The following is a 15,735-nucleotide window of genomic DNA, read 5'->3' as shown; positions in this document are numbered from 1 at the left end:
GCCTGTGGTCAGGCGCTGAGCATGTGAATAGGGCAGTCGGAAGACGGTGTGTGTCCGTGGCTTTTAAATACACCCCGAACGTCTATCTCTTTTAACTGGAGTATTTAATTTATTTACATTTAATATAGCCACTGATAGATTTAACGCTGCCGTTTTATTATATTTTCTTTTTTTTTTTAGTGCTAAATACACAGCCTTTTATTTATTTTCTTCATATTCAATCTTTTTGTGAATTTAAAGATGAGGAGGCCGGGGGCAATGGCTCACACCTGTAATCCTAGCACTTTGGGAGGCCAAGGCGGGCGGATTGCCCGAGCTCAGGAGTTCGAGACCAGCATGGGCAAAACGGTGAAACCCCGTCTCTACTAAAATACAAAAAATTAGCTGGACGTGGCGGCGTGCGCCTGTAGTCCCAGCTACTCGGGAGGCTGAGGCAGGAGAATCGCTTGAACCCGGGAGGCGGAGGTTGCGGTGAGCCGAGATCGCACCACTGCACTCGCCAGGGCAACAGAGTGAGACTGTCTCAAAACCACAACAAGAACAACAACAAAAACTATATTAATACTTTAATAAACTATACTCAAAAGATAATGAGACAAACGTGCATTTGTGGAACTGCATGTCAGTCAGGCCAGTTCCCTGCAGAAGGAATTCCCAGCATGACCTCATTCATCTGTGAGGACACAGAGCAGTCCTTGTTTAGACACACACTTTCATCTACTGCTCCAGCATGGTCAGCACTCCACTTCTTGATGGTTTCCTTCTGCTATGAATATGCGTGTCCAGTTGCTTCTTAGAGCAGACATTTACCTTCCTCATATCCACCAGCCATTGGAGGAGGACTGGGGCCACCCACATGACTGATTGGACCCATTCTTCCGGGAGGGTTTCCCAGTGGCCCTCTTCCATCATCATCGTATCTGGAATCAGACGAGTTTCCATAGCTTCTTCTCTTTTTCAAATCTTGCTGAAGCAGAGTTTTCAAAAACAAAACCACAAACTCAGCTATTCCCCAGAAGAAATCTGTTATCAAAGATAATCTCCATGGAGACTGACTCCAGCTGTCCAACACTTGTGCGTTTGAGATGTAAACCATCTTGCCCCCATTCCCCGCTTCGGAGCCTTATTTATTACTTTTTAAAAACCGGGTCTCCCTATGTTGCCCAGGCTGGCCTTGAACTCCTGGGTTCAAACGATCCTCCTGCCTATGCCTCCCAAAGTTCTGGGATTACAGGCGTTACCTCCTGGCATTGTATTTTCTTTTTGTGGCATGTTTCCTTTTTCTCTCCTTTCTTTATGTTGGATTGATGTATTACTATTCCAATTTTCTCTTTAATAGTTTGTAGGTTCTTTTAGTCATTACTCCAGGAATTTTAATAAATCCAAATTTATCAATACTCTGACTCTCCTCTCACAGAATGCATTCAATTTCATATGCCCTCTTAGATTTAAAATACAAGATATCAGTTACATATTTGTTTTGTTTAAAAAACCTCTCTGGGCGGGGCGTGGTGGCTCACGCCTGTAATCTCAGCACTTTGGGAGGCCGAGGTGGGCGGGTCACAAGGTCAGGAGATCAAGACTATCCTGGCCAACATGGTGAAACCCTGTCTCTACTAAAAATACAAAAATTAGCTGGGTGTGGTGGCGCATGCCTCCACACCCAGCTAATACCAGTAGAATACCAGCTACACAGGAGGCTGAGGCAGGAGAATCGCTTGAACCAGGGAGTCAGAGGTTGCGGTGAGCTGAGATTGTGCCACTGCATTCCAGCCTAGTGACAGAGACTCCTTCTCAACAAACAAAAACCTCTCTGATGTTATACTATTATTTTGTCAGTATTCATTTACATTTACTCAGAACATTAACATAAATATAAGTGGTGTTCAAATAAACAGAATGTTTAGGTTTTGTCAGAGAAATAAAGTGGCGCTGGGTGCAGTGGCTCATGCCTGTAATCCAGTGCTTTGGGAGGTTAAGGCAGCTGGATTGCTTGAGGCCAGAAGTTTAAGAGCAGCCTGGGCAAAACAGTGAGACCCCATGCCTACAAAAGAAAATTTTTTTTTTTTAATTAGCTGGGCCTGGTGGTCTACACCCGTAATCCCAGCTACTCCAGAGGCTGAGGCCAGAGGATCACTTGAGCCCAAGAGCTATGATGGCATGACTACACTGCAGCCTGGGCCACAGACCTAGACCCTGTCATAAAAAAGAAAGAAAAAGGCCAGACGCAGTGGCTAACACCTGTAATCCCAGCACTTTGGGAGGCCGAGGCGGGCAGATCACCTGACGTCAGCAGTTCAAGATCAGCCTGGCCAACATGGTGAAACCCTGTCTAAACTAAAAATACAAAAATTAGCTAGGCGTGGTGGTGTGCACCTGTAATCCCAGCTACTCAGGAGGCTGAGGCAGGAGAATGGCTTGAACCTGGGAGGCGGAGATTGCAATGAGCCGAGATTGCACCATTGCACTCCAGCCTGGGTGACAAGAGCGAGACTCCGTCTCAAAGAAAAGAGTCCAGGCATGGTGGCTCACGCCTGTAATCCCAGCACTTTGGGAGGCCGAGGTGGGTGGATTACCTGAGGTTATGAGTTCAAGCCTGGCCAACATACTGAAACCCCATCTCTACTAAAAACACAAAAATTGGCAGGTGTGGTGGCACTTGCCTGTAATCCCAGCTACTTGGGAGGCTGAGGCAGGAGCATCACTTGAACCCAGGAGGCAGAAGTTGCAGTGAGCCGAGACATGGCCACTGTACTCCAGCCCAGGCCACAGAGCCAGACTGCATCTCAAAAAAAAAAAAGAGAGAGAAAAGAAAAAGAAACAAAGTGAGACAATAATAAAAGGCAGTAAAGACAGATTTTATTCAGTAATAACTACGGCATTAGGGAACAGAATCCAGTGTGAACTGAGCTCCACTTTGGGAAACAAAAATCAGGAGTTGTTGAAAATGCTGGGGTGTACTAAAGAAGACACTGAAAGGTGTTAAGGGGGAGTTTGGTCTATATGACTAAGGCATCAGGGTTTTTTGTTGTTGTTGTTGTTTTTTAACTAATTGATATTTATACAGAGTAGAAACAAACTTCTTGTATCTTTATGACTGAGGTAGTTGTGAAAGTTGGAGCAAGACAGCCACCAAAGTTAGGCCCTTACACTCCCACAGGAACTGAGGGACTGGAGCAAGAGCTGGCTCCCTGAATGTTGCATTTCTAACTCAGCTCTCCGAGGAGACAGCTCTTGGTGGTAGACTTACATCTCAAAGGGGCAGAGAAATGGTTTATAATTGCAAGCTTTCTAAAGTAACTGCTTTAAGAGGGGGCTTAAGGACCTATCACTATTTTCAGGTTTTGGCTGGAACAGTATGTTTTCAGGACAGCATTGAGCTTTCTCAGGCAGGTTTGGTTTTTTTTTTTGAGATGGAGTCTTGCTCTGTCACCCAAGCTGGAGTGCAGTGGCATGATCTCGGCTCACTGCAATCGCCGCCTCCCAGGTTCAAACAATCCTCCTGCCTCAGCTTCCTGAGTAGCTGGAATTACAGGCACCTGCCACCACGCCCAGCTAATTTTTGCATTTTTGGTAGAGATGGGGTTTATTTTTTATTTTTATTTATTTATTTATTTTTTTTTTAAGAGACGGAGTCTGGCTCTGTCACCCAGGCTGGAGTGCGGTGGCGCAATCTCGGCTCACTGCAAGCTCCGTCTCCCAGGTTCACGCCATTCTCCTGCCTCAGCCTCTCCGAGTAGCTGGGACTACAGGCGCCCGCCACCACGCCCAGCTAATTTTTTTGTATTTTTAATAGAGACGGGGTTTCACCGTGGTCTCGATCTCCTGACCTCGTGATCTGCCCGCCTCAGCCTCCCAAAGTTCTGGGATTACAAGCGTGAGCCACCGTGCCCGGCCGAGATGGGGTTTCACCATGTTGGTCAGGCTGGTCTTGGAACTCCTGACCTCCAGTGATTCACCTGCCTTGGCCTCCCAAAGTGCTGGGATTACAGGTGTGAGCCACACTGCCCAGCTTACATCTGAATTTCATTTCAGGATTAAGTGTCTAATTCACCTAAACAGATTGAAATCCCAAAGTGCTGGGATTACAGGCGTGAGCCACACTGCCCAGCTTACATCTGAATTTCATTTTAGGATTAAGTGTCTGATTCACCTAACAGAATGAAAGCCCTCTTATGGTTTATTACTTATTATCTGTTAACCCAGAATGAATTCAAATTTAAAAAGCATAAAACTTTTTTGAATTCATTAAACTTGAATGGTTAATGGTTTTCATTTCATCAAATTGCACTAAAAATAACACAAGTAATGATATTATCATATACAGAAGCTAATGTTTATTGAACATAACAGTATATTTCATGTAGCTTCCCATAATTTTTTCATGTACTAACACATGTAATTCTTTTTTTTAGAGATCTGAAGTGATTTTACCTTTATTTCCTTCACTGTAAGCCAATCATGAAATTTCAGTGATTTCTGGGGTGAGGGGGAATGAAGGTGGTGTTACAAATCATCAAGGCTGTGGCCCAGTTGCAGGTAGGCTGGACCCTCACTAGGGCAGCTGGAGGAGCACGGACTGCCCCGCGGCAGGCAGGTGATGTTCCGAGAGCGTGAGAGCTGATATGCGATGTCTTCTGCAGCTTCCAACTTGCACAGCTCACTCAGGCTGTCCCCTGCAGTGGACAGTGAGTTGGCGATCAGCTCAGCTGCCTTGGAGTCACCCTCAGCAGAGATGATGGCCGCCTTTTTCTGCTGCTCAGCCTTTTCCACCACAAATTTGGCCCTCTCTGCTTCCTGGGGGGCCACCTGTTTGGCTTCCACCGCTTCTGTTAACTCCTTCATGAAGGTCAGATGTGTCAAAGACACGTCATCCAGAATAAGCCCAAAGGTGGCTGCTCACTCCATAAGGTCGTTGCTCACCTGGCTGGAGACCAGCTCCCTCTGGGTGATTAGTTCTCCAGCATCAAAGCGAGCCATCAGTGACTTGAGGATCTCAGTGGTGATGAACGGCAGCACACGCTCATCATAGTCCTCTCCGACGCTGGGGAAGATGCGAGGAAGCTGGCTAGTGACGGGCTGGAAGAGGATGCACAGTGTGATGTTGACATTCTGTAAATCTTTGCTACCAGTGATGACTGGCACATTACGTGGTTGAAAACAGCAGTCAAATATAATTGGTTTTTGTACCCATAGGATGAGAAAGTGAGTCCCTTCCCGTACAATGTTCTGTACTCCATGGAATCGGTCACAGATGACAGCTCTGTGCCCAGCATCCACATTATGTAAGGCAGAGTTCACCATGCCTCCTGCAACAGCTAAAGCCAGGCCAAACTTGCCGACGGACTCAAACACTTTGGCATGTTTTCTTCTGTGGGACCCTCTCACACCTGCTTCCACTCTGACCTCCACATCTAACTCATGTAATTCTAACAGTACTACACTGTAGGTACGACTATCATCATTTATATATGATCCCCAGAAGGGATAAATATCTTCCCCCATATCATCCCAGCTATAAGAAGCAGATGTTGATCATGAGCATTAAATATGCAGAATGGCTAAATAGCCTTTTTCATCATCGCTTATATCGACAGAGGTTTCCTGTGTAATGGCTTTTCCCAGGTTTAACAATAAATGATTGTTGCTGGAAGCTGTTTACATGCAAGTATAAAGAATGGTTTCCTACGTTCTCTCAGTTTTCCTCTACTATGAATATTTGGCAATCCAAAACTAGAAGAATATCAGAAAAGTTTTCTGTATTAAAAAAATACATTATAAATTCTCTGAATCTGAGTTAACACAGGTCATACCAAAGAAACTGCATATATTATTTACATTTTGAAAAGTTCACACCAATACAAATTGATGCCTAATAAAAACTGAATTGTGGCCGGGCACGGTGGCTCACGCTTGTAATCCTAGCACTTTGGGAGGCCAAGGCGGGCAGATCACAAGGTCAGGAGATCGAGACCACGGTGAAACCCCGTCTCTACTAAAAATACAAAAAAATTAGCCGGGCGTGGTGGCGGGCGCCTGTAGTCCCAGCTACTCGGAGAGGCTGAGGCAGGAGAATGGCGTGAACCCGGGAGAGGCGGAGCTTGCAGTGAGCCGAGATCGCGCCACTGCACTCCAGCCTGGGCGACATGTCGAGCGAGACTCTGTCTCAAAAAGAAAAAAAAAAAACTGAACTGTATATCAAAGCCATTCCACATTGTCTTCATTCAAATTGTTCAGTGGGATAAATCCATTGACACAATGTGCTTTCTTTACTACCTGTATATGCTACAATTTCTCTATCAAATATGAATTCTCTGATGTACTTCAAGGATGGCTCTAAGCCTAAAGGACCTTCTGCATTTGTTACATTTAAAGGGCTTCTCACCAGTATGAACTCTATGATGTATACTAAGTTCATGGCTACTATTAAAAGCTTTCCCACACTCTTCACACATATAGGGATTTCCATCAGCATGAACCCTTTCATGTCTAACAAGATATGAGGCACAGCGAAATGCCTTCCCACATCTTTTACATTCATAGGGCTTATCACTGGTATGAATTCTCTCATGTATAATAAGATGTGAAGCCTGACTAAAAGTTTCCCCACATTCTTTACATTCATAGGACTTTTCACCAGCATGAGTTTGGTCATGATATATGAGGCTTGTGGCATGACGAAAGGCCTTGCCACATTCCTTACATTCGTAGGGTTTCTCAGCGCTATGAATATTCTGATGGGCTTTAAGTACAGAAATGAACCTAAAAGACTTCCCACATTTGTTGCATTCAAAGGGTTTCTTACCACTGTGAATACTCAGATGCTGAGTAAGTTGTCCAGATACACTAAAGGCCTTCCCACATTCCTTACATTCATAAGGTTTCTCACCAGTATGAACTCTGTGGTGTATAGTGAGTTTATGGCTATAACTAAAACCCTTCCCACACTCTTGACATACATACGGTTTCTCTCCCGTATGAATTCTCTCATGTATAACAAGATATGAGGCACAACGAAAGGACTTCCCGCATTCTTTACATTCAAAGGGTTTGTAACCAGTATGAATTCTGTTATGATGGGCAAGGTGTGCACGCTGACTGAAGGCCTTCCCACACTCCTTACATTTGTAGGGTTTCTCACCGGTATGAATATTTTGATGTATTTTAAGGGATGAATTGAGCCTAAAGGACTTCCCACATTTGTTACATTCATAGGGTTTCTTACCACTATGAATACCCTGATGTCGAGTAAGTCGTCCATGCACACTAAAGGCTTTCCCACATTCCTCACACTTATAAGGTTTCTCAACACTTTCAAATGTATGAGGTGCAGAAAGTTGATGACCACTACTAAAAGCCTCCCCATTTTCTTTACATTCATAAGGTTTCTCCCCCGAATAAATTCTCTGATGCATGGTAAGTTGATACCTACATGTAAAGCCCTTCCCACATTCCTTGCATTCATAGGGTTTTTCTCCAGTATGAATTCTTTTATGACCCACAAGGTGGGAAAACTGACGAAAGGCCTTTCCACATTCCTTACATTCATGTGGCTTCTTTCCAGTATGAATACTCTGATGTACTTTAAGGCCTGCTTTGAGCCTAAAGGACTTCCCACATTTGTTACATTCAAAGGGCTTCTCACCAGTGTGAATACTCTGATGTCGACTAAGTCGTCCATACACACTAAAGGCCTTGCCACATTCCTTACATTCATAGGGTTTCTCACCATAATGAAATCTATGATGTACAGTAAGTTGACGGCTAGTCCTAAAAGCTTCCCCACACTCTGTACATTCATAGGGTTTCTCAACATGAACCTTCCCATGTTGAGCAAGGTTTGCAGGGTAACTGAAGACCTTCCCACATTCTTCACATTCATAAGGTTTCTCACGAGCATGAATTTTCTGATGCTCTCTAAGGTCTGTAAGATGGCTAAATGCCTTCCCAAACTCTTCACGTTGATCAGGTTCCTCACTAGTATGAATTGTTTGATGTACCATGAGTTCTGTAAGATGACTAAAGGCCTTCTGACATTCCTTACACTCATATGGTTTCTGTCCATTATGAATTCTCTGATGGAGAGTAACAGATGAGTGTTTCCTATAAAGCTTCATTTTCCCATCGCTGATTATTTCACATCTTGAATCCAAATCTAGAAGACATAAAATAAAAACATTTTGTTTATTGGATGAGAAAATGTCAATGTATTGTAGACTTAAGAGAAATTCTCACCTATTACAGATGCTGAGAACTCGAAAATACAGTTATAAAATATAAAAAATGAAAGGAGAGCTCAAAAAATGAGTTTGTGCAGTGGAGTGCAGCCTTACACACACATGCACACATACACATAAGAAACAGATTTTATTTAAATTATAAGAGTATATATACATATTTTGAAAGTATTAAAAACAATGAATGATTTTGCAGGAATATTCTTCAAAGGTGACCCTAAAAGTGAAAAGTCCAAACAGTCAATTGTCATGGATGAAATACAAAAAGCTGCTAAAAAGACAGTTATAATGGGCACATTTTACCACCTATCTTGTAATTTCTCAATATCTAAATTTTAAAAATATGCACATAAGATATTCCAGAGAAACAAACAATTCAGGAAGGGAATAGGTAACATGAACCTGAAAATATTATAAAAAAAAGAAAGGAAGTCTTCAAAGACTTAGAGTTGTGAGTAAACAAAACAATAAAAATAGTAGTGTTGCATATGAATTCTAAAATTCTCTTCAAAGAATTAATATATCAGTATGTTCAATTCTTTGCCTTCTACATTTAAACTTAACTTCCTTTAAAGCAACCTTTTTCGATTACCTACTCCACCCTAACTCATTCCAGTTACCAGCTACCTGCTCTGCCCTGACTCCCGCCAAAGCGCTCACCCAGTCATTCTCTTTAAATTAGCCAATCAGAATTAGTTTAGCCTGTGCGGTCTAACCCTAACCAATAGGGGAACACCACAGCAGCAGGGGACACGTGCTTCAGGGATAAGAACCCCTTCCCGTCCCTTGTCCAAATGTGTGCCCACCATTGCTCCATCGGTGAGAGTGCACCCTTCTATGCAAGTACTTTGCCTTGTTGAGAATTAAAAAAAAGAAAATTTTATATTCGAGTGCTATTTCTTTTGCAGCATCAAAACTTTATTTATAACAGTAGCATATAAAGGTTTGGAGCCAGGCTCAATGGCTGATGCCTGTCATGCTAGCTAATATGATTGCAACATCAGAACATTAAGACAAAGCTTAGAAAAACAAACTGGAAATGATGGACAACATAGGAGATATAACCATCGGGGGGAGACAGAAAAGGATGAAAATGCAAATTATACAACTGAAACATATAATCACTAAGAGTCAGTAAACTTGATTGATCAATAAAAATTATTCAACTTGAAATGGAGAGAAAAAAATGGTTTAAAAAATTTTAGCCAGGCGCGATGGCTCATGCCTGTAATCCCAGCACTTTGTGAGGCTGAGGCAGGTGGATCACCTGATGTCAGGAGTTCAAGACCAGCCTGGCCAACATAGTGAAATCCTGTCTCTACTAAAAATACAAAAAAGTAGCTGGGTGTGGGGGGCAGGCACCTGTAATCCCAGCTACTCGGGAGGCTGAGGCAAGGAAATCACTTGAACCTGGGAGGTGGAGGTTGCAGTGAGCCGAGATTGTGCCACTGCACTCCAGCCTGGGCAACAAGAGCAAAACTCCATCTCAAAAAAAAAAAAAAAAAAAAAGAAGAAAAAATTTGTAAAGAGCTGTGGGAATAAATCAAAAGATATGATTGAAATTATAAACTAAAAAACAAAGATTTTGGCAGAAAAAATATCTCGGAAATAGCAAATGAAAACATCTCAAATTTAGTGAAAGAAATAAATTTGTAGAATTTGGCCGGGCGCGGTGGCTCACGCTTGTAATCCCAGCACTTTGGGAGGCCGAGGCGGGCGGATCACGAGGTCAGGAGATCGAGACCACGGTGAAACCCTGTCTCTACTAAAAATACAAAAAATTAGCTGGGTGTGGTGGCACGCATCTGTAGTCCCAGCTACTCGGAGGCTGAAGCAGGAGAATCGCTTGAGCCCCAAAGCAGGAGAATCGCTTGAACCCCGGAGGCGGAGGTTGCAGTGAGCCGAGACCACGCCATTGCACTCCAGCCTGGGTGACAGAGTGAGACTCTGTCTCAAAAAAAAAAAAAAAAGAAAAAAGAAAAAAATATATAGCTGGAAATGGAAATATTTTTCTAGAAACAATTCCCAGAACAAGTACACAAAAATACGGTAAAAATATACAAGATTTGCACAGTATCAACCAAGAAACTACATGAGATATTCACAGAACATTCCACCCAACTCCAACATATACAATATTCTCAAGCACATATGGAATATTTGCCAAGAGGGCCCATACAGTACCTAAAACAAATCTCAATTATTATTTAAAATAATTCAAGTCATAAAAAGCATGTTCTCTGATCACAATGGCACTAATTATAAATCACTAACCAACACTGAAACATCCTTAACTGTTTGGAAAACAAACCAACACACTTCTAAATAAACCATAGGTCAAAGAAGAAATCAAGAAGGTAATTAGCAATCTGAACTGAATCAAAATGGAAACACAATGTATCAAATTTTATGGAATACTAACGAATAAAGAACTACCTACGGGAAATTTACAACACTAACACCTATGTTAGCATAAAAAGACAACAAAAAAAGGACAAGAAAAAAAGATCTCAGCTGGCCGGGCGAGGTGGCTCATGCCTATAATCCCAGCATTTTGGGAGGCCGAGGTGGGTGGATCATGAGGTCAGAAGATCGAGACCATCCTAGCTAACACGGTGAAACCCTGTCTCTATTAAAAATACAAAAAATTAGCCGGGCTTGGTGGCGGGCACCTGTAGTCCCAGCTATTCAAGAGGCTGAGGCAGGAGAATGGTGTGAACCCGGGAGGCGGAGCTTGCAGTGAGCCAAGATCACGCCACTGCATTCCAGCCTGGGCAACAGAGCAAGACCCTGTCTCAAAACAAAAAAAAAAAAACAAAAAAAAAAACACTCAGTCTTCACCTTAATAGAAAAAGAGGAACAAATCAAACCCAAAGCAAAAAGAATAAAAATAATAATCATCAGAAAAAATAATAAAATAGAAAATTGAAAATCAATAGAGAAAAAAATCAATGAAACCAAAACCCAATTCTTTGAGAAGATCAATGAAATTGATAAACCTCCACCTAAAGGGGAGAAAAGGGAGAGAAGGCATAAAAGACCCATTTCAGGAATAAAAAACGGATTATCACTATAAATCATAAAGTATTATGAACAACCCCATGCCAACAAATTTGACAACTTAGATGAAATGAACAAATTCCTTGAAAGACGCAGACCACCAAAGCTTGACCAAGAAGTAGATAAAGCAATGAACACTACCATCCAGTAAATAATTTAAGCTGGTCGGGCCCTTCAGAAAAGTTTGCCAGGGCTGGGCATGGTGGCTCACGTCCCAGCACTTTGGGCGGCTGAGGCAGGCAGATCATCTGAGGTAAGGAGTTTGAAACCAGCCTGGCCAACATGGTGAGACCCCGTCTCTACTAAAAATACAAAAACTAGCCAGGCGTGGTGGCGGGCACTTATAGTCTCAGCTGCTCAGGAGGCTGAGGCGGGAGAATCACTTGAACTTGGGAGGCAGAGGTTGCAGTGAGCTGAGATCGCGCCACTGCACTCCAGCCTGGGCAAGAGAGCAAGACTCTGTCTCCAAATAAAAAAAAAAACTTAGATGAATGTTCAACTTCCAAGAAAAATACAAACCACCAATTTTTACTTAAGAAGAAATTGAAAATCTGAAAAAGAAAAAAATCTGTATTTCTTTCTCTTCCTCTCTTTCTCTCCCCCACCCCTGCTCCCTTCTCTCTCTTTCTCTCTCTTTTGTTCTCACAAAGTGATTAAATCAATAACCCAAACACTTCCTATAAAAACAGGTTGATGCCAGGCATGGTGGCTTACATCTGTAATCCCAGCACTTTGGGGGGCCGAGGTGGGCGGATCACCTGAGGTCAGGAATTTGAGACCAGCCTGGCCAACATGGTGAAAGCCCATCTCTACTAAAAATACAATAATTAGCTGGGCAGCACACCCACAGTTCCAGCTACTCGGGAGGCTGAGGCAGGAGAATTGCTTGAACCCAGGAGGCAGAGGTTGCAGTGAGCCAAGATCATGCCACTGCTCTCCAGCCTGGGCAACAGAGTGAGACTCTGTCTCTAAATAAATAAATAAGTTAATTATTAATTCACACTTCAGTGATTCCAAAATCTCTGCCTTACCTGGGTCTGGTTTCAATGCTTTTTTTTTTTTATGATTTTTTTACTTATTTTCAGCATGCCTTGTAATTTTTGTTAGAAAAAGCTGGACATGGCTGGGTGCAGTGGCTCATGCCTGTAATCCCAGCACTTTGGGAGGCTGAGGCGGGTGGATCACTTGAGGTCAGGAGTTTGAGACCAGCCTGACCAATATGGTGGAACTCCGTCTCTACAAAAAAAAAAAAAAAAAAAATATATATATATATATATATAAATTAGCCAGGTGTGTTGGCAGGCGCCTGTAATCCCAGCTGCTTGAGAGGCTGAGGCAGGAGAACTGCTTGAACCCAGAAGGTGGAGGTTGCAGTGAGCCAAAATCCCACCGCTACTTTTCTCCAGCCTGGGCGACAGAGCAAGACTCCGTCTCAAAAGACAGAAAGGAGAAAGGGGGAAGGGGAAAGGGGTAAGGGAGAAGGGAGAAGGGAAGGGAAAAAGAAAAGAAAGAGAAATAGCTGGACATGATGTGTCCCGTAATAGTAACTGAGGTGAATACACCTTCAGTGTAAAGTTTGAGGTTCGTCTGCATAGGAGTTAGGCTGTGTTCACCGTGCTATAGCTGTTTGTGATGCAGCTTCAATTCTTCCAGTCTTTATTTATGTCTTCTCTTTTGTCTTTGGGTTTCCCTAGCAATTCTTTCTTAAATGGAGACTGTCTTGCAGGTCTCTCAGTTGGAATCCACAATTTTTATTCTGTAGCTCTGCTGATAAGGAGGTAAGGTATTGCAGAGGGGACGCTTTCTGTAATCTTACGATTAGCACTCTCTTCCCCACTGTGGCCAGACGGCTCGGGTAGTAACCTTGGCAAGCAATTCTTAATTTTTTTTTTTTTGAGACAGGGTCCCACTCTGTCACCCAGGTTGGAGTGTGGTATTGTGATCTCAGCTCACTGCAACCTCTGCCTCCAAGGCTCAAGCGATCCTCCCACCTTAGCCTCCCAAGTAACTGGAATTATAGGCAGTGCCACCACACCTAGCTAATTTTTCATATTTAGGTTGGAGTATGGTGTTGTGATCTCAGCTCACTGCAACCTCTGCCCAAGCCTCAAGTGATCCTCCCACATTAGCATCCCAAGTAACTGGGATTATAGGCAGTGCCACCACACCTAGCTAATTTTTCATATTTTTTGTAGAGACAGGGTTTCGCCATGTTGGCCAGGGTGGTCTTGAACTCACGTCTTCAAGTGATCTGCCCGCCTCGGCCTACCAAAGTGCTGGGATTACAGGTGTGAGCCACTGAGCACGGCCAAAATTCACTTTTCTTGATATACAGTTCTACGAGATTTGGAAAATGCATATGGTTGTTCATAACCACAATGAGGATATAGAACAGGCCGGGCGAGATGGCTCACACTTGTAATCCTGGCACTTTGGGAGGCTGAGACGGGTGGATCGCTTGAGCCCAGAAGTTCAAGACCAGCCTGGGCAACATAGTGAGACCCTGTCTCTACAAAAATACAAAAATTAGCTGGGTGTGGTGGCACACACCTGTGGTCCCAGATACTTCAGAGGATAAGACTGTGCCACTACATTCCTGCTCTGGGTGACAGAGTGAGACCTTATCTCAAAAACAAAAAAAAGGTTGGGTAGGGGGATATAGAACAATTCTGGGCCAGGCACGGTGGTTCACACCTATAATCCCAGCATTTTGGGAGTCTGAGGCAAGGGGAACAATTGAGCCCAGGAGTTTGACAACAGCCTGGGCAATGTAGGGAGACTTCATCTCTAAAGAAAAAAAAATTAGCCAGGTGTGGTGGTATGCACTTGTGGTCCCAGCTACTGTGGGGGATTACCTCAGGTGATCTGCCCGCCTCGGCCTCCCAGAGTGGTGGGATTACAAGCGTGAGCCACCGCGCTGGGCCTTTGTTGGCTATTTCATGCTGAGATATCCATTTGTTCTCCACATCAGAAGCCTCCTCGCTGAGAAGGGAACTTTATGACCAATGTTTCAAGGATGCGTTTACCAAATGAGATGACCACTTCCACGAGGGCTATTTACATACAAAAATGGCTGCCCCTGCCTGACTTGCTCTTACCTGTACACTCTCCTCTTGTTTCTTCCCTCACAATCATCCATGGCTCTTTTCCTTGCTCCAATAAGGTGATTAAATCTGGCTTAGATATGGAATGTCCTGCTTACAAAGAAAAGAAGTGCCACAAAATACGGAAATCAACTTTGAAGGTCAAATTTAAAATTACAATTGCAATAAATGAAAGGTCAAAGTGATACTGAATAAGATTTTAGAGAAGAGTGAGGGAAATAAAGAAAAAGATCACCCAGGGAGAGTCAATGTTTTTGTTTACTGGTTTTCAAAAAAAAAACTTTTTTTTTTTTTTGCGACGGAGTCTCGCTGTGTCACCCAGGCTGGAGTGCAATGGCACCATCTTGGCACACCGCACCCTCCGCCTCCCGGGTTAAAGTGATTCTCCTGCCTCAGTCTCCTGAGTAGCTGGGATTACAGGCGTGCACCACCATGCCTGGCTAAATTTTGTATTTTTAGTAGAAATGAGGTTTCACCATGTTGGCCAGGCTGGTCTCGAACTCCTGACCTTGTGATCTGCTCATCTGGGCCTCCTAAAGCACTGGGATTAGAGGCGTGAGCCACCGTGCCCAGTCTCAAAAGAAATTTAAACTTATATGTCCTCTAACTGTAGGAAGCAAGCATAAAGTGGTTGAAAACACACACTCTAAAGTTCTGGGATTGGCTGGGTGTGGTGGCTCACGCCTGTAACCCCAGCACTTTGGGAGGCCGATGTGGACGGATCACCTGAGGTCAGGAGTTGGAGACCAGCCTGGCCAATATGGTGAAACCCCGCCTCTATTAAAAATATAAAAATTATCTGTAGATGTGGTGGTAGTGCCTGTAATCCCAGCTACTAAGGAGCGTGAGGCAGGAGAATCACTTTAACCTGGGAGGCGGAGGTTGCAGTGAGCTAAGATCGCACCACAGCACTCCAGCCTGGGTGACAGAAGACTCCGTCTCAAAAAAAAAAAAAAAAGCCTGGGATCAATTCCTGACTCTGTCACCTTCCAGCTGTGTGTGACCTTGGGCAAGTTACTTACACTGCTGCTCAGTATTCTCACTTATAAAATTGGGAAAATAATAAAGCTGTTGGGAGTATTAAATTACTTGATATATGAGTAATTAGAAAAATGTCGGTGTGGAAATCACAATGCTAGCTGTTCACATTATGCTACTGCAATTATTTTACAAAGAGTATACAAGAAGAGATATCTATAGCATATTCATCCCATTTGACATGTGACTTTCATGGATTATAAGCTTCAACCATAAATCAAATGAATTCTGTCTCAGGAAATGGACTGCTTCCTCCTCAATTTTAAGTAAGTTTCATTTATCCAATCCACCACTCT

General features: G+C 43.3%; 2 protein-coding genes and 1 pseudogene across 10 annotated transcripts in view; all 3 read right to left on the bottom strand.

Annotated features, from left to right (window-relative positions):
* Positions 1-23: 23 nt before the first annotated feature.
* Positions 24-2,803, bottom strand: LOC129465459 (selenoprotein K-like). The gene has a single exon (XM_063621232.1). The coding sequence runs from the start codon at positions 1,094-1,096 to the stop codon at positions 794-796; it is 303 nt and encodes a 100-aa protein (XP_063477302.1). The 5' UTR covers positions 1,097-2,803; the 3' UTR covers positions 24-793.
* A 1,533-nt stretch (positions 2,804-4,336) lies between these two features.
* LOC129465692 (prohibitin 1-like) lies at positions 4,337-5,505 on the bottom strand (annotated as a pseudogene).
* The window catches only part of ZNF607 (zinc finger protein 607), a 42,548-nt gene continuing 31,149 nt past the window's right edge, over positions 4,337-15,735 (bottom strand). For 6 of the 9 annotated variants that reach the window (XM_055248064.2, XM_055248063.2, XM_055248068.2 and 3 more), the window contains 2 exons: positions 14,396-14,494; positions 4,337-8,155 (listed from right to left, as the gene is read on the bottom strand). In XM_055248064.2, the coding sequence (XP_055104039.1) occupies positions 6,300-8,155; positions 14,396-14,494 (1,955 nt within the window). In that variant the 3' untranslated portion in view covers positions 4,337-6,299. The remainder of the gene's footprint in view (positions 8,156-14,395; positions 14,495-15,735) is intronic. The other 3 variants (XM_063621156.1, XM_055248069.2, XM_055248062.2) reach the window with 1 other exon arrangement.

This window comes from Symphalangus syndactylus, chromosome 17, assembly GCF_028878055.3.
Source record: "Symphalangus syndactylus isolate Jambi chromosome 17, NHGRI_mSymSyn1-v2.1_pri, whole genome shotgun sequence".
NCBI classification, from domain to species: Eukaryota; Metazoa; Chordata; class Mammalia; order Primates; family Hylobatidae; genus Symphalangus; species Symphalangus syndactylus.
This window is presented reverse-complemented; position numbering and strand designations above follow the sequence as displayed.

Bases quoted from the DNA above. Each gene is read 5' to 3' on its own strand.
- LOC129465459 (XM_063621232.1), bottom strand. From the start codon at position 1,096: ATGGTTTACATCTCAAACGCACAAGTGTTGGACAGCTGGAGTCAGTCT.